Raw genomic sequence first — 27307 nt, forward strand, 5'->3', positions numbered from 1 at the left:
CCACTAAAGACACGATCAATGCGTGCTTATATTAGCCGAAGATTTGTTTCTGTAGCTCATGCTCGAGATCGAATGGTGCCTTCCCAGCTTCACGACACACGGCAGCAGCAGGAGGAGCTGTTGAGCAAGGGATGGTTGTTCCTGCATGCCCGGCGCCTTGTACAGCGGGCACCCTGAGTTGGTTTGTGAAGCTGACTCTGGGGTTGCTTTGCTTTGCTTCCACAAGTGAACAAATGCCGCAGTTCTCCCCCCAACACAAACGAAATCTTTCAGTACCATCCGATATGCTGAATACTCAGGAAATTTTCTGATTTCCAGTGTTTAAAAGAACGTGCTTGGATCTTGAATTTCTGTTCTTCCACTGGGGGATTTGCTGGAGCAAACCGCGTAGGATTTGGCCATCACGAAACCCTCCGCTGAGCTCCTTTGCTCGCTCTGGATCTGACCGCAGAGGCATCTGTGTTGTACCACAAGTGTCCCAGCCACACTGACATAATTTAGATAGAAATAATAATAATAATGATGATCATAGCAGAGCCCAGCCCCGCGGAACTACACCCCCCACAATCCCCCGCGCCCCGCGCTCCCACCCCGCGCCCGCTGCCTCCCCGCGCGGGGGCCGCCGGGACTTGTAGGCGGGCGGCGGGGCCGGGCGCGGCGGAGGCGGCGGCGCCCCGCCCCGGGGGAGGGCCGGGGGGCTGCGGGGGGCCGGGAGGGGGGGGCGCGGGGCCAGGTGCGGCCGCTGCCTGCCCGCGGCGAGCTCCCGGAGCGCCGGCCTCCCTCCTGCCCTCCCTCCCTGCCTCCAGCCCGGCCCGGGGCGGAGCGGAGCCGAGCAGCGGCCTAGGGGCGGGATCGGGCGCCGAGGGGACAGCGGGGCCGGGCGGGCAGCGACCGCATCGCACCGAGCCGGGAGCAACCGCACCGAGCCGGGCCGGGCCGCACCGGGACCGGGACCGGGATTGGGACTGGGACTGGGCCGGGACGAGGCCGGCAGCGGGAGGAGGCAGCGGTGGGCAGCGGGGCTCGGGCTGGCCGCACGCCGGCTGCGCCCCGGCCGAGCATGCGGTGAGCCCCCAGCCCCCGCCCCAGCCCGCAGCCCCCAGCCCCGAGCCGCCGCCCCCAGCCCCAGCCCGGCCGCCCGGGCGCTCGTCGCATGGTGCGGGGATACCCGGTGCCGATAATAAATGATAGAGGATACAATGACTTTGCTGTCTCTGCTGGGTCGGATCATGCGTTACTTCTTGCTCAGACCGGAGACCTTGTTCTTGCTGTGCATCAGCCTGGCCCTGTGGAGTTATTTCTTCCACACGGATGAGGTGAAGACCATCGTGAAGTCCAGCAGGGATGCGGTGAAGATGGTGAAGGGCAAGGTGGCCGAGATCATGCAGAATGACCGGCTCGGGGGGCTAGACGTGCTGGATGCGGAGTTCTCCAAGACCTGGGAGTTCAAGAGCCACAACGTGGCCGTCTACTCCATCCAAGGCCGGAGGGATCACATGGAGGACAGGTTCGAAGTGATCACCGACCTGGTGAACAAGACTCACCCCTCCATCTTCGGGATATTTGATGGGCACGGAGGAGAGGCAAGTGCTCGGCTGGAAAAAAAAAAGGGATGTGGGGGGAGGAGGGCTACAGGGCAAGGGACACGGGCTTGTCCTTGCCTGTGAGGTTTCGGGGTTTATCTCAAGACATTGTTTGGGGGGTTGTGCCTTTCTCCTTCAATGGTGGTGTGTGGGGGAAGATGCTCTGATTACAGAGGGAGATACTCCATTTGCTTTCTCTTTCATTACCACTTCCACGATCAGCACGGTGTGAATACGTTTGCACCCCCTCTGCCCTTTGCAGTAGTAAAGGTTTAATTGAAGCGAAAGCCGTTGAAGGTGGCTCTTACGTGCGTGGAATAACGATGATGAGCACAAACTCCCTGGAGGCATCTTTTGTTACAGTGAAGTGTGGTGTGATCTGATTTTGGCAAAGGGCTGGTCTCGTCTCCCCCTCCTGTCAGGAGCTGTGCTCATCCGCCGCGTTCGGAAGGAGCGTCCTCTCCGAGCAAGGCATGTGTGCAGCCCCAAAGCTGGTCTGCGTGCCTGGCTTCTGTGCAATTCACCTTCCCTCGAAGACCAGCAAGTCACTGAGGACGAGCGCTGTGTTTATGAATTGCATGTGGTTTGAACGTAATTCCAGCTGTGCTGGCGTGCTGCTGCCCTTGCTGGTTGGGAAACTTCGGGTGTGTAACCTCCAACTTCTCGGGCAGTGGTTTCCTGGAGGTTGAGCTGTGTAACAGGGGTTAGAGCGTGAGGGGGTCCCTCAGTCCTTTCAGGTGACAAATGTTGAAAGTCCAGCTTCCTCCTCATTTAGCAGCGTGCCACTCAGCTCCTTGTGTAGCACAGAGCACGTCCCTCATAACTGTGGCAAAGAAATGCCGAGGAGGCGGCTCCTGTCAGACACGCCAGCTCCAGCATCCCTTACGCAAGGTAGGAAATTACCTTCGGGGTTTTGCAAGGATGACGGGAGATGGAGAGGAATGGGGAAGTTTTACACGAAAGTGCTCCTGCTGAGGAGAGGGGGGAGGCTGCGTGTGCTGCACAGCACGAGAGCCTGGCTGTTCCTCCAGCTGCTCTCATGGATCACGCAGATAAAGTCCTTCCCGAAACAGCCCTGGCAGTGACCAGACGCTAATGGAGCACCAGGAGGGCAGCTGCTGGCCCTCTGAACCTCCGAGTGCTGCCGGAAGGATCCAGGCCTTAGATAGAAAATAGAAAAGCTTCTCTTCTGTTGCCTGCACAGTTGGGAAGGGGGTCATCTGTGATGCTGCTGCCCTGCAGTGGCTAGCATTTTGTCCCCTTTAAAATAAAGCAAACACGCTGGACGCTGAAAATAGGCAACTTCCTAAACATCCTGCTTGTGTTTGAACCCTGGGCTCCTTTTTGGTTGGGACACAGTTGTGGCAGCCCTTAGTGACACACTCACGCCAGGTCACTGTGCCTTGGCCTTTGAGGAATAGCAGTAGCAACGTGTGTATGGATCTCAAACTGCTGCGTCTCTTCTCTTCAGGGAATACAACCTCTGCTGCCTGGATTTGGTACATCTGGCTTTTTGTTTTCGGAGGCTTTGGGAGGGAAGGTGCTCGTGTTGTGTCTTGTGCCGCCTTCCCGGATGTTTCACTTGTCAGCTTTCCTTGTCTGAACTGATCGGCCAAAACAAGTTTGCAGGAGTATCCCTGTCGTGTTTTTAAATGATATTGTGAGGTGGTTGCAGATAGAAGTACAACAGAAACACTCAGATCTGGGCACTGTGGAGGAGCGATCCTCTTCAGTTTGTTTTGTATCTTCTGTGTTTCTGCCCCGTACCCGCATGCTCAGTATCTGAAATAACCCCAAACTAACACAGGGAACAGCAAGATGACAAGAACATGCTCCCTCTGTACGTCTGTCCATATATCTGTACATAGGCAGAAATATTTTGTTATGGAGCTTGGAATCACATCCAGTAAAGCTGTTTGTACAGGACCTGTGGGAAGCTCGATTATCTTTGGTATTCCGAATCCTCAGAGAACTTGTTCTAATTGATTCGGTGGCAAAGTATGAGGCTTTTAGAAGAGGCCTGTCATTTGAAGGGCATTGCAGATCTTTCTCCAAATCCTACTCAAGTTAATATTTTTGAATGTAAGTTGTCCTTTCTCTCATTTATGTTTCTCAGAAAATCTCCAGATGTTCTTAGTGGCCTCTGCAGCCACTGAGGGAGAGGTGTCTGGTCACTGGGGACACAACCAGTTTCTACTTTTAGGTTTTATGCAAAACTGATCAGGAAAGCATGAACCGTGTGCTTTCCATACAGCTGAAACATATTTTGGAAAATTGGGTTTTATCTATGCAGGTTTTAGAGTTTTCAGTAGAAATGAGGGGGGAGAAAAGAAAGACCGGGACTGAAGAGTCTTATTTAATCGGCAGTACATAATACTGAACCTGAAGCCTCCATTTGAACTGGTTTTCTGGATGTCTTATTTTATTTTTATCTCTGTAAAAGAGACAAATGACTCTGTGGAAGGCTTTGCTTTCATGTGTAGCAAAGCCTTTGTAACGATTAAATTTTCACTGCGCGCTCCCGTTAAATGTCTGTGTGTGTAGATAAAGAACAAAGACCGGCTCATCTGCGGAGCTGCGTGTGAAACAAATTGTTCTAGATGTGGAAAAATGTTTTCCAAGTGGACAACACCACGCGTGAGATGCGAACTGAGTACTTAGAGCGATGTGCAGGGGAACGTGTCCTCGTTAATTGGTTCCTGCCCTATCGGGGTGAAGCGGAAGGGGAGCAAAATGCAATTCAAGTAACAGGAATTACTGCATCGTGCTAATTTATGAAGATTTCTGGGCTTTGCTCAAGTACAGCCAACTTTTTGGGTAAATTCTACCCTTCTCTTATGTCATTTGCTCTCCTGTCTTATAATTTCATCCCGAATAGGTTGGCAGCCATTTACTTCAGTTTGTGCCTGCCTTGATAAACTGATAGACAAAAGGAATTGTGAATGCTCTGTGTTCAGCTAAGAATCCAATGAGCTGCTGCAATTACCTCTTACAGGGAATCGTATTTTAGGGGTGAAATGTGATGCGTGGTGTGTCGTGCAGGCTTCCTTTCTTACAAAGTCAGCTTGTCTTTTCCTTGAAGGTTGAGCAGCGCTGGTGTGGCACGGGTAGAGGGCAAAGAAGCAGGCTTAGGGGGAACGAAGAAAAGTTTCTGCCTGGTGTCTCCCTGGATGATTCTGGTCAGAGGATGTAAGGTGACGTGACTTGGAATCAAATCAGAACCAAATAAAGCATTGGGCTGTTATCTCATCGGCCTCTTTGGGAAGCCTAAAGATGTCTTGCACGCTTTTTGTCTTTCTCTATCGAGAAGTCTTGGGGCTGTGGAGGCTTGGAGAAGTAGCAAACTAGATAAATGATAAAATAAAACCCAATGAGCTTGAAAGCTGAGCAGCCAACGGGAAAGGATGCTTAATCAGAATGATTTAACCACGTTAACTAGCAGGGTCCTCTTTGGCTCAAGCCAAAGGGTCCTCAAGGCTCAAGCACCGGGCTGAACTGAGATCTCAGTGCTGGACGAAGCAGCTCAGCTGCCAGCTGCAGTTTTGTGGCTGTGGCTACCCTGCAGGTCGTTTTATCGGTCCCACCAGGTGAGGACTCCTAAAGTAACGCTGCTGACGGTGCCTTCTGTGCTGCCTGTGCTTGTTGCAGCTGTAAACGGACGTGGATCATCGCGGTGAGAAATTAAAGCTGAGTAACTGGCTCATAAAAAGGGACGTGGCAAGGCTTGCTCCTTGGGAACCCGTGCATGTGGATTAGGGCATTTTGCCTGATACAGCTGGTTTCAGAGTTGCGGATAGGGTGTTGCAGTATGGGAAATGCACCTCTTTACTCACGGTGTAGGGAAGCCTAAATGCGAAAGGAGAGGATTTGCTGTATAAATAGCTCAAGTTTCGAACTCTACAAACCTTGCAAAGCCTTCTGTGCCGCGGGGCCTTGAAATCGGCAGCACGAACCGCTGGCAGAAGGCTCTGGTTACTGATTAACTTACCAAAAGAGAGAAAAGAAAAAAAGGTCTGAAGATAATGGTGGGAGCCCTTCCTAATGTTGTCCGAGGCTATGGAAACGAGAGCGCTGAGGTGCAGCCCGGAGCAGACGGCACCGCTCCAGCCGTGTTGCAGCGAGCCCGCCGCGTGCGTGCCGGGGGGTGAGGTGTGGGGAGAGCTGAGCAGCCCCGAGTCGTCCTCACAGAGCACGGCAGCTCCTCTGGGCTCTGCACACCTGCGAGTTGGTGCTTGTGCTCCTGGCAGTGCACGGATTGATGACCTGAGCTCGCGTGTGCACAGGCCACGCTGTGATGAGTGTCATCTTCTCAGCATAGATGGGGGGAAATTTCTTCTGCTTAACCGGAGACGGTAGTTGCCAGTTGGAAGGAAATGCTCACCTCCTACCAAATATGGGTTAATAACAAGTGAATGAGTTCATCTTTGGTTTCGTTTCTTTGTTTGCTTTCATTTGGTTTGTTTCTGATCCTAATAGCAAAAGGTGTTTATGCTGGGAAGAGAAAGCTGAAGGTTGTGTTAGTTTTCTTTTCTTTTCTTTCCTTTTTTTTTTTTTTGTTTAATTCGGGATCTGTTAACTAACTCACACCCTGTTCCTCTGATACAGAACTACTTAAGCAAACTTAGCAATGAAAACGTGTCTGTTGTACTTCTGAGCAGAGGCCATTGAGGATTAATGGCTTGATATTTAAAAAAAAGAAACGTAAGAATAAATGAAACAACAGCTTTGAGGTTCTGCGGATGTTGTAGCCTCGTTATAAAGGTGAAGTCTTTGAAGCTTTGCAGCTTTAAAAAAGCAGCTGCTGGGGTTACTGCTGGTTTTCCTTTTATAGCCATTTCTTTCAGTGTCAGAAGAATGCCCTGCAAAGCGCCTGAGTTTGAATGAATATTTACATGGGTGAGGCCGCGATGATCCACGGGTTTCAGATCTGCGTGTAAATTCCACAGAAGTGGCCTACAACGTGAACCAAAACGGCACAGAGCAACACTTCTGCCATTTTGCTTACTTCACCCAAATTTTGATTCTTGGATGTCGCCCTGAAGGGTTAGGATTTTCACCCAACAAGACCACGGTTGTGTAATGTTTCGATCTGCTCTACGCTCTCATTGACTCTGCAAAAATGTGACTTAAAATTGATTAAAATGGTGTAAAAACGTGTAATTGGAAGCAGGGAGTCTCGCCGCTGTCATTCACAGCTGTATTACTGGGCGTGGAATTGAATCTTTTTCCATTTTTATAAACATCAAAAAGTCAATTACTTCTAAACGTGGTCTGCCAGCCTCGCTCGAACCGCTGCTTCCACGTCGGGGCCAGCTGATTGCCACTGATTTAATTACATCAGTTCTGATCCACAGGTGCTTTTGGGTTATGAGCAGTCATTGAAGTTTCTCGGTGAGCTGGAATAAGGGGGACGGGTCCATGGGGAGTGGTGGTGTGCGTGCTCCTGCCCCGGGCTGAGTGCTCGGCTGCTCGGCCATCGCCACAGCTGCGGGATGGGAATGTTCGAACGCCCATGGGAGCGGGCCTGGTGCTTTTCAACTTGAGCCCCTGTGCTAACAGTGTCCAGCCCAAACAAATGGCTCTGGGGCACGGGGAGCTTGGTGGAAGCAGGTCTGCAGGTCAGGGGGTTGGATGTTTTAAAAGCACATGCACAAAGCACATTGTGCCTTCGGAGCAGGGAAGCTGCAGGCAGTAACTTCTCGCCCTCGTGTCGTGAGGTGCGTTGCCCTGGCACCAGGAGCCTCTGAATCACATCTTGGGAATGGTGCTGGATGAGACCAGTCGTGTTTTGTGACCCAAAAGGCATTAAAAAGGGGTCTGGCACTAACGATTTTGGTCCTTGAACCTCGATGTTCAGGGCTCGCTCTTCATTTTAAGCACATCACAGGCACCGGTGGATCCAGAAAAAGGAACAAAGTGCTGATATTCTGTGAGCTCTGATCTGAATCCACGGCCTCCAAATGAGAGCTCCCAGAACTAGTTTAAGGGCAGCGGCTGCTATAATTATGCACTGAAAGTCATATGCCTCTGGCTCCGCTTCTCTCCAAAATTCATTAAAACCTTAAGGTTGCAGCGAACTCCCCAACCCAAATTCTGCCTTTCCGACCCCACTGCCGCCCCCCTGCTCGAGGGAAGCGTCCTGCCTCCCGTTCCCTGCTCTCCAGATAACCTTGGGGCCCTACCTTTGTCCCTCACATCCGGTGAAGCTTACACCTTCACCCCTTTAGGGGATGCTGTGCCTGTACTCTGCCCCTGGCCGCAATTCGGGGCCGTGCAGGGGCAGACCCCATGCGTGCCCTGCCTCTGCCAGGGTGCTGGCCTGCCCCTGGGGCGTTGTGCCAAGGTGAGGCGAGCTGCTGCTGCTCATGCCATGTGGCACGGCCGTGCTGCTGAACGTGATCCCTGTGTTCCTAGAAGCGCCTCCATGTGCAAAACCCGTACCGAGCTGGGGAACGCGCTCGCCGTGTGCCTCTGCAGCCAGGCAGCAGGTGCCAGCCGGGCTCTCCTTGCTCCCAGCCGGCCTCGGAGGCTGCCGTCCCCTCGGCTGCTGCCCCCTGCTCCTGTTCTGGGCGTGATGGATGTTCCCTCGCTGGCAGCCCAGCAGGACAGGGCAGCTTCCCTGGCTGCTGGCCAGCTCCTCGCCCAAGGGATCTTCGCTGGAAAAGATCATCATGAAGATTTATTTCTTCTTAGCCCCGCGGAGTTTCAGCTCACCCTGGACGTACCGTGACAACAAAGAAGACGTAAGACAAGCCCAGAAGGAAGTTTCCGTGCTGCCAAAGACGTGTCCACGGACAGCTCGTGACCCCGGGCTGCCAGGAGGTGTGGGCAGGGTCAGCAGCTGCTGCGAGCCGGACAGTGCTTGGGCTGGGCACTCGTGTGCCTTCGCTCCAGTCGTTGAGCTGGTGTTAAACACTCCAGCTCGTGGTTCTGTTAAAGCAGCTCAAAACTTACTGCTAAACGGAGAGATTTGTTTGAAGGCAATTCAGCTTAAAAAGCGTGTCACTTTTGTTACAACTTGGAGGAAAAAAAAAGCTTTGAAGATGCCAGAATAGCAACAAATTCTTGAGGCAGGGTGAGTAGGTGACGCTAGCGAGGGTGTAAAGGGCGGCTGCGATAACTGCCCTGCTGTGCCAGCGTTGCCTGGTACCTAAATCACAGAGCTGGGCCTGAGCTGCTGCAGGTGAACTATCGTGAGCATTGCAGGAAGGGGGCTGATGTGTGGCTGCAGCTGAGCGCTGAGGAGGAGGAGGAGGAGGAGGAGGAGGAAGAGGAAGCATCGCAGTGCCCGGCGAGTGCCAGGGCGAACCTGGGGGCGCAGCGTGGCAGCACCAAGTTGCAGTCCCGCTGCTGCTGATACAAATTGATTATGATGCTGAAACATTGCTGGCTCTCATCATCTCCGACCTTGTCTGATTCCCAGCTGTGTGAGCAGCTGACATCTCCAGCCAGACAATCAAAGGACGTGTCTTAACTGCTAAACCGCCGCGCAATTACCCGCAGCACGTCGTGTCGGCAAACCTCAAAGCTCCCCTGGAGAAATGAACATTTATTTGCATTTACTTTCGGTGTTAAAATGTTATCCCTTGCAAATTTTCTCATTGTCATAAATGGTACAAAAGCTTTCTTTTTTTTTTTTTTTTTCTTTCTTTCTTTTCTTTTTTTTTTCCCCCAAATCCCCTTCAGGGGTAAACACTTGATTTTATTAAGTTCTGCTATAATAGCTGAAACTGTCATACCGTAGTGTTTTCAATCAATACACTTTTTAATGTAATAAATCTCTTTACTTTTTCATTCTCTACCAGACAGCAAACTGCTGGAGGGCACGAAACATTTCTTCCGCTCAGTGGAAGCGCGCGGTCCCTAATACAGTTCTCTGGTGTGCCACAGCTCGCTCGCACTCCTTTAAACTTGCATTTTAAATGGGAACGTGGTTCATTTGCAGGTAGTCTACGTGTGGACTGCGGGATTGCCTAAACTTTCCCTGAAATGTGTGTTTCCACCAAACACGTGCTGAAACAGAGGTATTGAAAAGGGGAGAGCTGTGTGTGTGTGTGTGCATCGGTCTGCCCCAGCTGCAGGTTGCTGTAGGGCTGGGGACGTTTAATAACCCTCCTAGCACGGCTGTCAGGCAGCCACAGGAAAATTACTCTCAGGGTACCACTATTTATATGCTGCCCGAGTTCCCAGACCTGGGAGATGTGTGTGAGAGTGATTTCGGGGGGTTAGGATGAATCCTGTTTTCTCTCTCTCTTTCTGTGCCTGTCTGAGAGGAACAGAGCACATGAGTGTGCGTTTTGGCTGCGTTTCTTTATGGCTCTTGAAAGAGCACTAACAGTTTTATAACTCTGGCGGCTCTGAAAACTAAACTTTGCCCTCTTTGTTTCTACTGCTGGTCATTGCTTTGCTGGCACGCAGTGAGAGCCCTTATTGCTCAGGACGTAGAGAACAAAACGCGGGACCAGCTGCCGGTTTCGGAGTGCCAATTGGCACGGAAACGTCGGAGAAGAGCTCCAGGCTGCCCCTCCTTTTGCTTGTGTTTCACGCAGAAATAGAGTGTGAGGTGCTGCGTTAATTCGCAGGGAGACGGAGGGGACAAACTTTCCATTTTGCAAAAGAGAAATGTTTTATGCTTGCATGCAGAATGCATCACACGAGTTTGGCTCTTTTTTTTAAAGGGGGCTCGTCTCACGACTGCTCTCCCAGCGGTGGTTTTGAAAGGCAAAGCAGAGCGATTGAATTCTCAGTGGATGGATGTTACATAAAAGATTTGTAATCTTTGGCAATTAGAAAATTGTTGCTGAGGTTAATGACGATATTATTTTTAACATTGAGGGCAGGAGCAATCTCCTGCCTCCGGGATGGAATTATTTCAATCAGTGCCTTAAATGAGCACTTTCTGTGAGGGTTTAAATTGACAAGCATTTAAATCATCAACTTGAATTCTTTTTTTGCTTTAGTATTTATTTTAGCAATTACATCTCCTGATACATTTCTTCGCATTATCTGCATCTTGTATTGTTTGAGAAAAGGGGAATGGTACATGCTATCAGTTTCTTCTTTGATTTTTTTATTTTTATTTTTTCCCCTGTTTTTGTGTGGATATCATAACTGTAAATAGAAGCAGAAGACAAACAAGACACTAAATAATGTACCTGCGTTTGGTGGGAGTTACAGAACGATTGCTAATAGAACTAAGTGTGTTAGATGTTTTAATGCCGTGGAGTGTGAATTGATTTGAGACATGCTTTGGGGACTTTAAAGGTTGATTTTGTGTTGGAGGTGTTCTTACCAAGCGTCTCTCCCTGAAACCTGGACGTTGTGGCCACACTGTTGCTTATGAGGTCACCTTCAGAGAGAATGACCATGAGCCAGCCAGTCACTTCAAAAACCCCAAACGTTTCCCTGTTTGGAGAGCCTGCCATCCCGTAAGGTGGTCTTTGCTGGAGCAGTGGTGTCAATCTGCTCGATGGTGGCACCTTGATACTACGACCTCAGTAACCGCACTTCTCTCTAACCTTCAGAGGCAAACAGCTACAGTTCAGAGCCTGTTTCAGCTAGCTGTCCTATAAGGTGAGAGTTTCTATTCCCAAGCATGCTCTCAAACCAAAAAGAGCAGCACTCGTGTGCCTGCTTGTGGTGCCCAGCCGGGCAGGATGGCAGCGGCGTCCTGGCCCGAGTCTGCGTGTCACTTTGCTGGACGGATGTTTGAGTAGTTCAGCGTCGCTCTTGGGATGTGTTGGGTTTTGCTCTCCTCGCTTTAAGTTCCCCGAGCTGGAGTTTGTATACTCTGAAGTGTTCATGTAAACTTTCAGGACTGGCAATTGACATAGCTGTTTCTAATAAACTAAACAAGGCTGTGGTGCCAAGGCAGAAGAGCCAAAGGAGAGCGTATCCAGCTGCATATTGGAATTAGTTGCTTCAAACCTAAGTTTTAAAAGCTTTTTTGGCATGTGGGTTGTGTGTCTCTTATTAAGGGAAAACCTGACTGTGAAGGAAGATGAGAATCATGTTGATGAATAATAGGAAAGGACACAACCTCAAGCCTATTACGGTGCAGAGGGATTTTTACTGGAATGTTTTGTTACTGAGCTTCCCAGCACTCCCAATTGATTGGCAGAGCAGAATACAATCTGAGTGACAAACGCTGTTTAACGTTAATTGGGATTGTTTTTATACACAAGTTGCAAACGTAGTGGTTTGTCTGTCCCAGGGGCTTTAAGTTTACCTGGCTGAGCTTCTGATCCAAAGTATTTCAGAAGTATATCGGGAGAAAACATTATACCTCTGTGAGCAGGTGTTTTCAGATCACTTTACAGGCTTGGATTTCTGTTTACGTCCCTTGGCTGATGTGCTGCAAGTCAGCAATACAACTGAAAATAGAACTTTGTAGTCCCCCTGCTTTTCTCTCCCAGGTGCCACTGAGCCTCTTTGCTCTCTGTCGGGCACCAGCATCATTAACTGTGTAGCTTCCAGGTTGATTTTTCTTTTTAATGTCATCACCTGCCTGCTGCTGTTTGCAATCTTCAGGTTTTTTTCTCTTAATGGTTGCCAAGAAAATAATGGGGCCTGAGATCCGGGAGCATCAGTGCTTTCTCCACGTCAGCACCATGGATCATAAGGGTCACCTTTCACACCAGGGCACGGTGCTGCTGTGTCCCTGCCCTGTAAACCTGAGCGGGCTGGGGCTTCTCTCTCAGCACTGCTCAGTGCCTTAGCACCGAACTCTCGTAGCCACAGGTTGATTTTAAAACCCAAAACGAGCAGTAGAGAACAGTGTGGATAAGTAGGAGATCCTCTCCTGGGCCTGTATGCTACCACTAATGGCGTTGGATTGGATTTCCTGAATTGTTCTGTCTAGACAAACAAGAGGAAAATACTTCAAATAAAAAAGCAACGTTTGTGAAATGCCAGAACATTTAATTTTGCCGTATTTTTAAATGAATTCTTTCAGCATTTTGTTTTGAAACAGATTTTTTGGCTTAAAAAGTAATGGAAATAACAAGGCACGGATGTGGGAAGCTGCCCGGCCCTATTAGACGAGGGTGAAGAGTGCAGCTGGTCCTCTGCAAGTGAGCTCCCAGCCCGCTGCCTGACTTCAGAGCCCAGAGCGGATCCCATGAACTCATCCCATGCAGGAGCTGCGAGGCTGGTGCTTTATCAGTCACTTCTGGAGCTCAAGAGGTTCTGCCTGGCAGCGTCAGGAGTTGGGATATCACTCATTTAATCCCTGCTACCTACCTGGGGTAGCTCCCAGAGCTCCCAGGCTTTCCCTGTGGTGCTGCCCAGGGGGAGAGGCTGAACTTTGTCGCGGTGCTCACCTGCTGCTCTGGAAGGGGGACGCGGTGTTCTCGTTCCTTGCCAACACGAGTCTTGCAGGGCTGGAGAACTTGGCATCGTTTGCTGCCTCTTGAGCAACATAAAGGAGTCACAGCTTGCAGTGTAACGACTGCAGGTGTTGCAGCCTGGGCTCCCGAGGCAGTTCTCCTCCTTCCCTCCAATGTTCTGCTGCTGAAAGGAGGGTGAAATAAATGCCCTGCAGGACTGACATCTTCTGGAAGCTGCTGCTTTGGATCAGGGAGACCAGCTTTGAAGGGGCTGGGTTGTGACCACAGCAGCAACGCGGAGGCTGGAAGGAGGATGGCTGCTGTGAGCTATTTGGTTTTGGTTTGGCCTTTAGTTATGTTGATAAAACACTCAAGGCTGACCTGGTGTTTACTGAATTCAAGTTCTTTATCACAAGAAGATCGCTCTAAGCAGAGAGGAGAGTCTCAAGGATGAAGGATGGGCTGAGAACAATAAAAGGGAATTAAACAAATTACAGCTGGGGATGAGGGTCTGTGTTCTTACCGTGCCTCCATATAGCCGCATGAGTGAGGAGGGAAAAGAAATGAAGAAGTCTGGTAGCACTGGCAGTGCTCCATAAGTGCTTTGCATTTTTTCCTCTAGCTGTGGCACACAGGTTGACAAACTAGGGATGTGCACGGGCTGCCTTGGGAGCTGCTGGAGCTCCCTGCGCTTCAGGAGGGCGCTCAGAGCCCTGGGATCCACGGGGGCAGCTCGCCTCCTTGCTGCCTGACAGCCCTTTGCTGGTCCCTGTTCTGGGACATTGCTCTTGCACGTGCAAGAATTTCCAATATTGGAGACAACTTGAACCAGTTGCGATTAGTAAACGTGTTAATGATCTCTTACTTGCATGAGCTTGGAAAAAAAAAAAAAAAAGGCAAGTAATTAAATGACAGCTGAATTACAAAGGGACCAAAGCAGTGATGGGCTTGACTGTGTGGTGCGCGGCTCACACAGCTGTCAGCTACGTGGGAGCCACGGCTGGTGGACCTGAAAGGGGAGACATAAACACAGCCTTTCTTACCGACATCTTCCTCTTTCATGAGGAGAATTTACAGCGCTGTGGGACACTATTCATAGCTTAAAAACCTCAGTATATCAAAGAACGGGAACTGAAGATCGCAACGGTCCAAAGTGAGAGTAGAGGGAGTGTTTAAACATCAGGGAAACAAGGCAAGGTTTTTCCTTTCCGTCCTAGAGAAAAACAGCCCGTTGGCTGCTTCCTTGATTCATCCAGTGAGGCTGAGAGCATCAGCTCTGAAGCAAAGGTTGGAGCAAGGGGCAGGAGAGGACCCTGGTGCCAAGCCAGGATCTGTCACCGGCTTTGTTGTGCGCTCGTTTGTGTGCGGAATCACCGTGGGCACCGACCGCTGCTCCTGGCCCCGCACCTCCTGCAGCAACACACCGCAAAGAGCAGGCTCTGAGCTTCGGGTGTCATCAGTCCTGCTTGTTGCCCTTGTGTCGTTTCCAAAGCTCTCGATGTTGAGCTGTTTGGGACAGAAGTGAAGAAGGGAGGACGGCTGCCCTGCGAGCAAGAGGCATTGATTTTGAATATCGTCCTGTGCGCTACTGGGTATTTGCAGGTTGTGCTGAGAGAGGTGATACAGGAAGGAGATGTAAAAATGCAGTTGCAGAGGTTTCGGTATCGCTCATCTCATCGCAGAGCGCTGCCACAGCGCACAGAAGGGGCTGCACAGAGCCAGCTCCTGCTGTGCCCTGCGAGTTCTTCATCGGGAGAAAGGGCATCTTGCACAGTAGCCGGAGGCAGCAGCAGATCCAGCACTGATCTGAAATCATTCCTAAGAGGAGGAGGAGGAATACAGCGATGGAATATGAGTTTCTATCAGGTTGTGGTGCTTTGGGGACCACAGGCACTGCTGTGGCTGTGACGTGTGTTAGCTGCTTTGAGCTACTTTAGGTACCGTGACTCCTGCAGCTGCTGCAGCAGGCACACGCTAGCAATATGCAAAGAAGCGCCTTAAAATTGGCACTTAGGTGCAGTGGTATAGGTTATCTGCTGTATAACACATCTTTTGTCTCCTCCAGACCTACTTAATTCCTCCTCATTTTACTCAGCCCCGAAGTTGAAACATTTAACTGCTTAAATAAAATATTTGATGGCTGTTCCAGGGCTTTATACTTGATGTCTGTGTGTGAAACCAGATCCCAGCTCGTTAGGATGAAACGGAGATTTCCAGCTAATAAGAGACGATAAAAGTGCTGGTTTATGTTCTGCTGTACGAGAGAATTTAGTGCTGGTTATTTATTCTGTGGGCATTAGGTTTGTTCCTTTACATACAGCTTTTAAAGTACAGACTTCTACCCTGACGGCCTGCCTTGAAACTGAATTTCAGTCTGAATTTGCCAATCTGGATTTAGGCGCTTTTGGAAGCCAGAAGCTTGCAAAGCAGTAGCTAGCACTGTGTCTGGATTTCGTCAGTGCTCCTAATTCCTGCTGTTTTTCTGGACAAGAGATCTGCATCCGTACTCGCTGAATAAATCAGGCGTGGGCAGGAGTGCACGGCGTGGCTGGCCGCAGCGCGCACGTAAACAGCGTGAGGTCAGGCTGCAAAATGCTGCTGCTCCTTCTGAGTTGAAAGCAGCTAATAACCATAAATGTTTCATACACCCGAAGTGTGTGGAGGTTTTATTAATAACTAAAAGAGGTCATCTTTGAAACAAAAGCTCTCGTTACGTGTGTATATGTTTAAGAGCAGTGACGTTCTGCTGGCATTGCTTATGGGTGTGCAGCTTGTTGATTGAGCTGGAAGCCTCAGTGTCAGTGTAAACGGGATTTAATGCAGGAGGAGGTTGGAGAGTTTGTTGGAGTAACTCTTTACTCCTGCTTTAGAGAGGGTGCTTCAAACTGCCCTAAAAGAGAAGTTCATAAATTTTTTAAATTGCCCATCCAGTAAAAATTGCAGATTTATGTTGGCTGAATAATTCATCGCTCCCTGGTTGTAATCCTGGTGTGACTGCTGCCTTGCCAGCTGCAGATTAAAGTTCTCAAGGGTTCTTTAGTCGCCTTCATCTAGACGAAATGGAAGCTGAACTTTGAGACCAGAAAGAGAAGACTTGCGGGGTACGAGCCTACGGAGAACGAGATGAGGAAGAACAAAAAGAGGGTGGGAATTGTGGCGTCGTGCAGCTGTATCAAGCTCCTTTTGGCCAGGATGTCGAGGGCTAGTGGGCTGTCCTGTCCTCATTCTCCCAGCTGGTGTTTTCAGCCCTCGCTCCGCTGACAGAAGACGAGAGGAATGACAGCGATTTGTTGGGGCTGGGAACGCCTCGGTGGACGGCAGGCTCAAAGGCTGTTGAACTCGTGTGCACTAATACAGGAAAACAGCCCGTGAAACCCACGTGGAGTAGGAGATATAACCCAGTTATAAAAGTTTTATCTCGACTCAAAGAAAAGATGGAGATTTCTTTAGCAGAAAGATGACAATACTTGAAGGAAACATCGTGACATTTCACAATCTGAACAAGGACATCTCACCGCAAATCTGCAGCTGGAAGGCTGCAGCTGCTCGTCTACAGGATTTGTCCCAGCTGAGTGTCAGGAATGGAGCGGTCAAGAAAAAATGTCTAGAGGATGAAGAAGAGTCTGAGAGCGTTACTGGCCTTTGGGCCTTTATTAGACAAGAGGCTCCTGAGGATTTGTTAGGTTAGATTAAAATAGGAAACTTTTAGCGTATCTCTGTCCTGTGCTAGAAAGTGTGTCAGAGCTGAAGCATCTGTTGTGTAAACTCAGCCACAGAAATGGAGTGGTGATATATGAAAACTTGTTTTGGTAATTCCTGCATTGTGGAAACTGCATTTTGCTTACAAAACATTTTGAGCGTCTATTGTAGATGTGCCTTTTAAAAGGATGTTTGTGTTATTACTGGATTTGTTAGTCCCATTTAAAGTTAATCCCATCTTAAGCAAATCACTTCTCTTTAGAGCAAATAACGTGGTTTTAAAATCTGGATCTAGTTACGTGTGTGCTCTGTGGTTGTTTCTTCTTCCCCAGTCCCAACAGATGACTGTTCACCGGGATGCTTCAGTCTGGTGTTGGGGCAACGACCAGCCCGTGGCAACCCCTGATGGCATTCGTGGCCTCCCGAGGTCAGAGAACTCAGTGTTTGCAACAGTTCAGGTTGAAAATTTGGCTTACGTATTACGGAAGCCAGCAGAGAAACTTTTGCCCCAGGCTGAGGGCTGTTCACCCCAACAACTACAACTTCTCAGTCTGAGGCTGCTTACTGTTTATTGCACCAAAACGTGTAGTGTTTTAATTTCTGAACCACCTGGCAGAAATCAGGCACCAGGGCCGTGCTGGGCTTTGTACGCTGGAGGTGAGAGCATTTCTTTATTTTACCACCTGAGCAGCTGTGTGGCAAGAAAGCACGGTGTCTCCTGAGGCTGTGAGGGACAAGAAAACACGTTAGGGGAATGCCTGCTACAGCTGCATTGCAAGCTGCAGGGTGCTTTGCTAGCAGAGCAAGTCTGTCTGGGAGAAGAAATTAAAGTTTGAATTCATGTTGTTGCTCTAGAAGTGAAAAAAGCAGTTGAAACAGAACTCATCTGTAACTTGAGGATGTTTTGACTGGACACGGGCAGTTTTCTTCAGTGCTCTACGGTTAAATAAAGAAGGAAAAAATAGTAGTCGTGTTCCAGGAGATCTCAAAATATTTTCCTTAGCTACAACAGTGAAGAAGAACCAATAAGCACAGCACAATAACTGTACAACCCTGAGTTCCAAATAGCCGTAACCTGGGCACATTTTTTCATGCATGCTTTTTTGTTTGAACTTCTTCCCCTCCAGGACTGCCTCTAGTCGGGTGAGGTGACCGCGACAGGACAGCTCTCAGGGTGGGCTGCTGCAAACCTCTTGCTGCCTGACGTAACGTGGTGTTAATCTCTGCTTTTTCTCCTGCATCAACCAAGCAAACAAAAACCTACTTTGCACTCAGCTTCTCCTTAGAATCAGGAGAAAATGTGTTAGTGTTTTCTGGGGACAAAACTGCACAGAGGGGCTCGACTGGGGGCTACACACTCGAGGGATCGGCCCAAGCAATCGTGCCCTTGGACTACTCTGCGAGGAGGATGGATTTGCTTCCTTTGTGATGCATGGAGCTCCAGTTGGTATTCTTAATTATACATGAAATTAAACATACATTTCTTCCAAGGCAGGATTTTATACATTTTTATACGTGTTTTCCAAGAAGTCGTTCTCCTTTGCCTTACCAGAAAGGCCCCAGCTGTTATACACAAAGGGTACAAGTAAATGCCAGCTAATTCTTCCTCTGTGAGGAGCCCTGCACGCCTGCAGCCAGCCTTTGTGCCACTAAGTCAGAGGTGTGCTGGGAGACAAGGAGCATCCCAGCTAGAGGCACTGCTTAAATGTCTGTGGCACTAGAAGAAATTCATTTACCAGGCAGCTTTCTTGGGACATGTGCCTTTTGGTTTAGCCTGCTGGCAGTAACAGGAGCGGTGTGGGTCAGGTATTTGTATTTGCACATGGGCTCAGTATTGTCAAGTCCTGGTCTTTAAATGCAGAAATAAAAATCCTCAGTGTGATGGTGGGCACTAAATGTTTGCGTGAGGCTTCAGCAAGTGGCAGTAGTTCGTGGAGATGTCACGCTGAATTCGGATGCCATTTTGGCAAGAAGGAAAGATAGGAAATAGAGCAAGCTGTGATTGCACTCAGGGCTGGAGCACGCCAGGAAGGTCCTAGAGGCACAGTGGGAATTCTTCTCCTGTGCCCCCATCAGGTTACTGGGGAACAGAAACAAACTCCGTGGATTAAAACTTTGTGAAACAGGTGTTAAAATTTTACCAGGTTGTGATCAGTCCTAGGGACTGGGGGATTTAAGAAAATAATTGAGCGAATGGTTCCTGAGGTACGTGTTTCCAGCTGATAAAAAAGCCTGCAGGAGGCTCTCAGGCTGTCAGACGCCTCTGTGGAAGAAAGGCCGGTGTGGAAACCGCCGGCACCAAGGAGCAGAGAGAGCTCGGGAGGCGTTTGCTTGGCAGGTGCTCGTCCTGGTGTTCGCTGCCTCTGAGAAACGCCTGCAGCAGGAATACGGTCATACTAGGAAAAAGAAAAATGCCCTAATGGGGCTGAAATGTCTGAATGTTTGTTGAAAATCTCTTAAAAAACCTCCAATGTGATCAATATATAGAGTGATGCGGTGTGGAGTTGGAGCCGGTGTGATCAGATTTGCCCTGTGTAGTCTCCTGCTTTTTCTTTTCCAGTTCATCAAATCCAGCTCGGAGCAGGCTTCCCCAGGCTGTGGTCTGTATTTCCGTAGCGTTCAACGGTATCCAGAGGTGCTGGCGGATTGACATTTAATTTGTTTGCACTGAATTACTTTCCACCAACATACAGGATTTCGAATCCTGTAGGGTTTCCTGTTTCACCCAACGCAGCGCAGGGGCAAGCTGCCAGCAGCAGGGGAGCTCCCGTTCCCTGCGCTTCTCCTCCCTCTTCCCCAGGTGCTTTTTGTGGTCGTGGGGCTATGCAGCCACTGGCTCCTAAATGTCCCCTGGCCCTGCTCTTCTGCCTGATGCCAGAGATGCCCAGTCCCCAAAGGATCAACTCCTTTCGTTCTGTCCCAGCTGCTGTGATTCAGCAGATCCTGTTACTCCACCTACCTTTTACCAGGCATCGCTACCTTCTGCCTACCCCACTTGTTTTCTTTTATTTCTGGACACTCAAAACACCACAGGTGGAAGTTTTCTGCCTCGCTGTTAGACGAACTCTCTGTGGACTTTGTTTCCTCCACAGTTTCACTGCTAAAATAACCAAAAAAAAGGGAAATTCCCAAAGAAAGAACCTGCCTTGCCTTCTGAGGGCAGTGCCTCAGGTTAAGATCCTTGTGATAAGAGTATTTCTGTGACTCATGCTCTGCATTTCAGCACCTGCTTTCTACCCCACCCGGTCTGCCATTGTATTTTTTACACCTGTGCCTTGTTGGTAGCATTCTTCCTTTTCAAAAGCTCCCTTTCCAACCCCTTCACTGGCTCTAAGAGTAAGCTGAGCTTCTCTGGCCTTGGTGTCCCACCAGTTCGGTGCTGCTCCCTGTGCTCCTTTCTGTGCCTGCCTTTGGGTGTTAACCTGCTTGTGGTTTTGAGTCAGTCTGTGGAGCTATAGGAGAAATAATTGTTTCTTTAGAAATATTGCAGAGGTGTGGGAGACAAGCACTGGTGCTTCCCTGCGTGATTTTCAGCTACAGCAGCATAAGCCGGCCGTAGTTTGTGCCTTGTGAAAGAAGCAGCTTCCTGGGGAGAAGGTAGGATCAGTAACTAACATTGTGCACGGTTTGTGTGCTCCCGTTGTATGGGTACAGTGAATTCCTTGTCTCTGGTGTAATAATCTGTTACTGCAGGTTGACGAGTGCTCCGTAACGTGCTGGGGTAGCAGAGGCAGAACCAATCTCCTCGGAGGCGCTGTCAATGTTCATTGCAGAGCCACCGGCATCGCAGCGCTCCGAAGCAGACAGAGCACGGAGAGGAGAAACTTTGTGGGGGCTGCATCCGAGGGCTCGGAGCTAAAAGTAGCTGCTGCACTTTGGGAGCTAACGTGTGTTGGCAGTGGGAGCAACAGCACGGCTCCTCTCCTGCCAGCCATTAAGAGAAGTAAAGCAGAGCTTTGTGGAGCCTTTGCATTGGGAGCTCCATAAATCCAGCTGGAGGAGATGCGTGGCTCTCTTGGCACCAGCTCCGGGCATCCTGTCACAGAGGCCACAGAAATTGGTGCCGTGCCACAGCCTGGCACCTCCGGGGTGTCCCCGAGCTGGCGTGCAGGATGGCTTTGGGGTGAAACGCCTCCCTTGGTGTGTGTGCCTCCCCTGTAGTGAGCTAAACCTCATGTAACGAAGCTGTCGCTCTGCTAAGGCTTAATCTTAGCAGCGCTCCTCCAGAGAGCAGTGGCGTTTTCCAGACAGGAGGCGGCCAGAGGGAGCGACCTGCTCCTAGGAAAACAGTGAGGGTAGAAGGGAAAAGGGACTGCCTGCCCACCTGGGGCTGGAATAGGAGTTAGAAGTTGGTGGTGTTGGTTTGATGTTGCTTGGTTTGCTTTCCTGGACGTGGTACTGTGATAAACTCAGCAGCTGAAGCGAGAGGTGAGGCGCTGCCTTCCCCTGAGCCAGCACTCCCCACGGCAGCCAGCTTCCATCCCAGCGCGGTGACGCGGTGCTGTATTTGCTGGGTGAGGTAGCTCCTGTTGTCCTGGCCTCGCTGACGGCGTCTCACAGCTTCTCGCTGTTGTGATTTATTTTCGCTTTGCAGTTGGGAACGTGAGCGCTTCCAAATTGGCTTCCGCGCAGCTTGACCTGTCTGGCATCCTCTCGGCTGCGTTTAGGAATTCCTAATTCCTCTAATGCAAAAGCAGGCGTTCTGTTTGATGCGTGTTTCGTGTCGCCTCTTCGGCTTAGCAAAACTTGAGAGAGAAGGCAGAGATTGTCTAATAATAGCTGCAGCTTTTAGGAATAAGGCCCCAGACACGGCGTTGCCTCGCAGCACGGCAGGTGGGGTAATTGGCCTGCTGCTCCGCGCCAAGGGAGCGGGCTGGGGGCGGCAGCCAGCTCTGCCTCTGCCCTTTGGATGCTTGGTCTGGGGCTTGGTGAGTTTTTATTTGTATTAATGTAACTTTGAAAGGAAAAAAGATTGCTTGTCACGTTCATAAAGATGAAGGTGGGTGTCTCCTCTGGCTTTGTTTTAAAAAAGGTGAAGGCAGAGCTGTGATGCACGTACCTAGGGGTAGCACTTCATCACCAGCTGATCTGTAGGAGAGCTGTGGAAGTAGCAGGGAACACGGGAGAAGTGCCTTTGTGCCTCCGTCTGCTGAGTTAGCCACAGAAGAGGTGTCTGGGTGTTCAGTCCGTATTGTATGGCAGAAGGCATTCAAGCTGGTAGAGGGAAATAGATAAACAAATTGATGAGTTTCTTGCATGCACTGAAAACAGCTTCACGTGACAAATGTGAGGGCTGAAAGCTCTGAAGATGTTGCAGTTAGAAAGGCTCAGGGACATTTTAGAGTAGCAATTTTCTTCAAATTCCTTTCAGCCTGCTCTGAAGGCAACATTTTGAAGGGGTTAAGACAAGAAACAGTGAGCCTGTAATTTTGAAATTGATTCTGTGCAAAATCAATTATACTTCAAAGTATGCTATTCTAGAAATAATAACATGGTTTGGTTATTGTTGCTTTATAAGTTTTGTTTCCAGAGCCTAAAGAAGCTATTCTGCTTTATTTTTCTCATATAAGCCTTCTAGGAATCTCGCCTTGCTTTTAATGGGTTGCTTGTCAATAAGGATTATCCGTGTGGTAAGCATATAATTTTATAAAGAATTTGGAGAGCGAGGGATTAAGCTGCCTTGCTGGAGAACCAGCAATGAAACCGAGACAGTAGAGAGAGGAACTGAATTAACCTTACGAGAACTGTTTTAAATTAGTTCTGAAAAAACTCGTGGATGCTATAAATGGGTCTGAAAACTTCAGCAGAGAAGAGCCTGTTCCCAGCGCTGCATTTAGATTCACGTATTTGTCATCCATTGACTTGTTAGTTTGGGCGGAGCGCGCTGTCCTCTGGAAGGAGTGGGAATCCTGATGCGTAGAATTGAAATGCTGATTTTCTTTCAGAAGCCTGTTTGCTTTTTCAGGTCTCCTTGGAGCTGTAGCTTTGCTGTGCTGGGAAATGGCATAAAGCAGCCCCCTGACCTGATAAACACGAGTTGGTTCTGGCTTAGCTCGGACAGCCAAACCTGGGTGCTCCCCCTTGCAAGTTATCCTGTCCCATCCCAGCATTGCCTGGAATAATTTTGGGACCTGTCTCTTGCTTAGGCAGGATGCAATGCCAGGTAGGTGAACGCTGATACCTTTGGAGCACCTGACGAGCTGTCCCTTGGCACCAGCCCTGCTTGGTTCCTTTTTTTGCCGAGTGCCTTTCTCCGCCTGTATTTTGGCACCAGTCTGTCACACTTGCTCCACGATGCTCCTTCGGGGTGCTGTTCCTAGGGTTTCAAAGGCCACCCTGCACTTCCTGCCTAGCCATCCCCCCAGTCTGATACTTGTTCGAGCTGCCTTCCAGCTGTACCCACAAACTCTCTGCCCTTTAAATGGGGGGATGCTGACAGAGCTGCAGTCCCCAACAGGAGAGGGAAAACAAATCAGATTTCTTTGCATTTAGTTTTTCTTTGCCCTTGTGATCCATTCTGTAGCCCCATCTTGACGCAGTCGTTTTTGTGGCCAAATCTTTTATTCACTTCCAGTATTCTCACTTGTGTTTTTATGCAGGATTTGCAGTTTATCACATCCTTGAAAGCATCTTTCTCCCTAAAGCCTGGGGCTCTCTGGTGTTCTTTGTAGCTCTCTCTCATCCTGTGATCGCGATCAACTCAGACTTCCCAGTGGTTTTTTGTCCCAGCCTTTCCTGGGCACTAGTTTATCTTCCTCATCTCCTTCATACTAATTTGTCAGCACCTTTTTGTCCCATCTTTCTCCCTGTCCATGTTCTGGAGTCAGTGAAAGCTGTCCTCTCTGCCCTTTGTTTCTCCCTCCAAGCCTCAGGTTAAGATGTGCAGTTTTCACCCTTCGTTCTCCCTGAGCTAAGCTCTCAGTGGCCAGGCCCCCATCATCTATCACCCTTCCTCTTATCATTTCCTTGACTGGCAGGCTGTACACCCCAGGGCTAAATTTTGCAGCACCACGACGTGCTCATCCATCTCCTCGTGCCGGGCGTCTCCTCTTTCTGGCTGCTGTTTCCGAGCAGTGACTGCGTGTGAGGCTGCCGGCCCTGGGCCTACGCTCGGCTCCGAGCTCACATCCTGGCCTGCTTTCCCTGTTAGGTCCCACATTCCCCCTGTCCTGGCTTCCCCTGCTGGAGGAGCAGCAGTGTTTTTACACAAATCATGGGTTTGGGAGGAAATTTTCAGGTTTTATTCACACAAATTGTGGTCTGGGATTATACAGGAGGAGCATGTAGCTTTTCTGAGGTGCTGAATGCAACTAACATAACAAGGCCAGGCACAGAAAGAGGTGCTAACAGTAATGAAATAAAAACCCACTGCAAAACATAGTCCAATGTTTTACTCTTTGGTTAGCTCTGCACATGAACTGCGTGGCAACGTCCGACTGCTTATTGAGTTCTGATTTATCCCCTTGCCAGCAGAGCTGTTAGTGCCTGGCTTGCCTTCCCCTGCCCGTTTATCACTTCTGCAATACGAATGTGGAACACAGCAGGGGGCGGGGGAGCTGTAGTTAAATTTGTTTGTAATGCCAAATGAACACATTCCTGGATTTGAAGCTATTTCTGAAGCCCTCTGGATGACGGGGGATCTGCCCGTGCCGTGCATCCAGCTCTTTGATGGCCAACAGCTCGTGTGGGTAGAGCGAGGAGTTGCCCTGCGGTGCTCGGGCACTTTGTGGGGTCCTAACTCATCTCCTGGAGAAGTCATCCGCTGCAGGTAGCCTTCTGTTAATGCAATGGAGTTCGGGGCCCACCCTTGGTCCAACAAATATCTCTCTCTTTGCAGAAACCGCAGGTGCTTCCCCAGCAGGCAGCGCCTGTGCTTGGGCGCCGTGAGGACAGGGAGAGAAAGTGAAGCAGAACAATGCGTCCTGTGTGTGAAACCAAAACTGCTGAGAGCCCCAGCCCGCCTGCTTTGCGTCGGTGCTGATAGGAGGTGATTGTTCCTCGCGAGGCTTTGGCTCTCTCAGGCGCCTTATTCTTTGGCAGGAATGTCAGCCCACTCTGGAGGAGGCTCGGCTGCTGTGACAAAAGCTTTCTGTTTAGTGCCGGTGTTCAGAAAGGGGCTCTGGGTGTCAGATAAAACCTTGTTTAGAAGCTCGGTCCGGTTGCGTCGTTCAGCTGCATCCCCAAATCGCCCGCTGCCATCTGCTGAGCTGTGAGCAGAGGGAACCGTGCAGCCGTGGATTTGCAGCGTCTCAGAAAAACCTGGAAATGTCCAGGCAGTGCCAGGTAACTTCACTGAGCATCTCGTGTCTGAGCCAGCCCTGCTGCTCCTCTGCTCAGGTCGGTGTCACGGGGACCAGCACCCCTCCCAGCTACTGCTGGCACCTCCCCCTGTTTCTGTGGGGATTTGGTCTTTATAATTCAGGAAGTCTGACACGAGCCCGGTGAATTGGGCCCTAGTCATTCCCTAACAGATGGGCCCAAATTGGATATCAGAGGGCTGAGGAGCGTGTAAGCATCCAGCTAAATGTTTAATGATACCAAATATTAAAATCCAGCTCTCCCACAGGCAGTAAAAAACGAGGATTAGAAAGCTACCTAGTGACGTTTAATGGTAGCCTGAGTGGCTTTGGGATGCGAAGAGCAAACACTTTGGGGTTTATGTGGTGTAATAAAGCTCCATAACAAGTGCCAGGCTTTATTCCCAGCCTGGGAATGAATCCTCTCAGAGCTCGCCACTCGCATGCGGGTCCTCTTTACTCACAGAAGATAAAATCGTCTGCCTGTGATGCAGGCACACAAACGGTTCCCCAGGAGCTGCTAGGAATCTGAAATAAATGATCACAGGCCCGTGTCTTGCTCTTTCATATGATTCCCCAGTCAGATCAATTTAGGCTTCCCCTTCTTAACAATACTGTGCTGTGAGCACAACGCGCTTGGTTTTTAATTTCTTGGCTCTTAAGGCCAAAAAAAACCACGTGTAAACGTAGTTGGATGGCTTCGGAGAGACCTCTTTAGGCCTAGTGAAATATAGTTCGGTATCAACTTGGAACTGGTTCCCTTTGGGGACGCTTGGTTTTGGGCTGCTGGACAGAAACTGGATTCATTTCTCCAGAGAAATGAGTTGTTGGAGACGCAGCTCTGCTCTTACCGCCTGCCAGGTGCGTGGTGCTGGAGGGAGCTGAAGCTTCGGCTCTGGCTCCTGGGCTTGGTGGCTTCACACGTCGATAGCCGTGTGGCCGGGTGGCTCGAACAGCCTGGGGCTCTGTTCGGAAATACGCTTAAATTTATAGAGTAACGCGATGGAAATCCATCCCACGGGAGGTGTGGTAGGCACCATGCTAGGTGGAGGAGCAGGGAACTGAATGACAAAATACCTTGGGTATTTACACAGCCACGGGTGCTTCCAGTTGCTTTTTCTCTCAGAGTTTTACAAAGAACTGTATGGGTAATGTTAAATAATCACCTAACATCTCAAACGAGATGGAGGCACCGCAGGTTTTGCTGTAACAGAAAAGCAGGGTGAGTTCTGCTCCTGGTTGTGCAGCAGGAGAAGAGACGGAGGTTTAACAGTATTTGATCCGTCTGTAATCTGTCCCTCTGAATTCATGTGTATTTTTATTAGGCACTCCAAAGTGATATCGAAGTGTACGAGTATAGGGCGAGAGAAAGGGAAATCAGCAGCAGAACGGAACAAAGTTACTTCTCCTCGACCATCACCACCAGGAATGAATTAGCAGAGCTGTGCAGGCAGAGGATTGCAAGTTCTGTTTTTAGAGCTGTTTCCCTGAAGAGCCCCAAACCCCAGATGTTCTCCTCCCCAGCACCGTGCGCTCTGTCTCACCTCTTTGATTTGCCTGTGCCGTAGCCCAGTTAGCAGCACGGAGCCTCGTCTGCGGCCTGAAATGGCGAGGGGGGAAGTTATTTACTTATGGCCACGCTTAGAGAAAGTTTAGTAATGATGATGAAGTTGAGTAGTGATGTCAACGTAACGTTTTGTAGGAAGATTGGCACTTTAAAGTCTGTTTTTTCTATTGAGATTAAATGGATAAAAGCTTTCAAACCTTGTTTGACAGAAACCGCCCTGGAACACTTGTAGAGGCAGCACGGTAAATACAGGCTGTGTTAGTTTGCCTGTCCTGGCAAACGGGACCTCAGCTTCTGGTTTACAAGGTGCTGGGACATAGTGCCTGGAGCTGTTGGAATAATTGGGGCGTTCAGGAGAAGGGAATGAAGGAGAAGAGCTCTTTAAGGCGGCTGTTCCCCAAAGACTGGGGGAAGCAACGCTGCTGTGATCGTCCTTGGTGCCTCCGTTACGTAAATGCTTGGGATTCTTCAGTTTGCTGTGCATGGAACAATTTGATGTGCTGATGCTCACCGCGAGCTCGAACACGTCGTGGTGTGCCTGCCAGGAGCCAGGTCACCACTTGCAACCCTGCAACTGGTTCCTGTCCTAACCAAAAGCGGGCACTCAGGTGGGTTTGGTGAGCAGCACCCGGCGCGATGCTCCTGCTGGCAGCACCCCGGTGAGTACCAAGCTCCAGGAATGACACCGGTGGCTGTCCTGCTGCTGCCACCAGCTCCAGGGCCTTGGCCCCGAGCTCCTGCGTGCAGCACGGCGCTGCACAGCTCCCGTCCCTGCTATTTATAGGCCCTGCTGAGGCCGGGCTGCTGGCAGCCAGAAAGTTCTGTGCTAAATTA

At 49.9% G+C, this 27307-nt stretch overlaps 1 protein-coding gene across 1 annotated transcript in view; it reads left to right on the forward strand.

The window, feature by feature from the left end:
* The first annotated feature begins 747 nt into the window (after nt 1-747).
* The window catches only part of PPM1L (protein phosphatase, Mg2+/Mn2+ dependent 1L), a 68146-nt gene continuing 41586 nt past the window's right edge, over nt 748-27307 (forward strand). Inside the window, exon 1 of the mRNA XM_082766759.1 lies at nt 748-1587. Coding sequence (XP_082622885.1) covers nt 1185-1587 — 403 coding nt within the window. The 5' untranslated portion in view covers nt 748-1184. The remainder of the gene's footprint in view (nt 1588-27307) is intronic.

This window comes from Aythya marila (genome assembly GCF_965140915.1).
Source record: "Aythya marila genome assembly, chromosome: 9".
NCBI lineage: Eukaryota > Metazoa > Chordata > Aves > Anseriformes > Anatidae > Aythya > Aythya marila.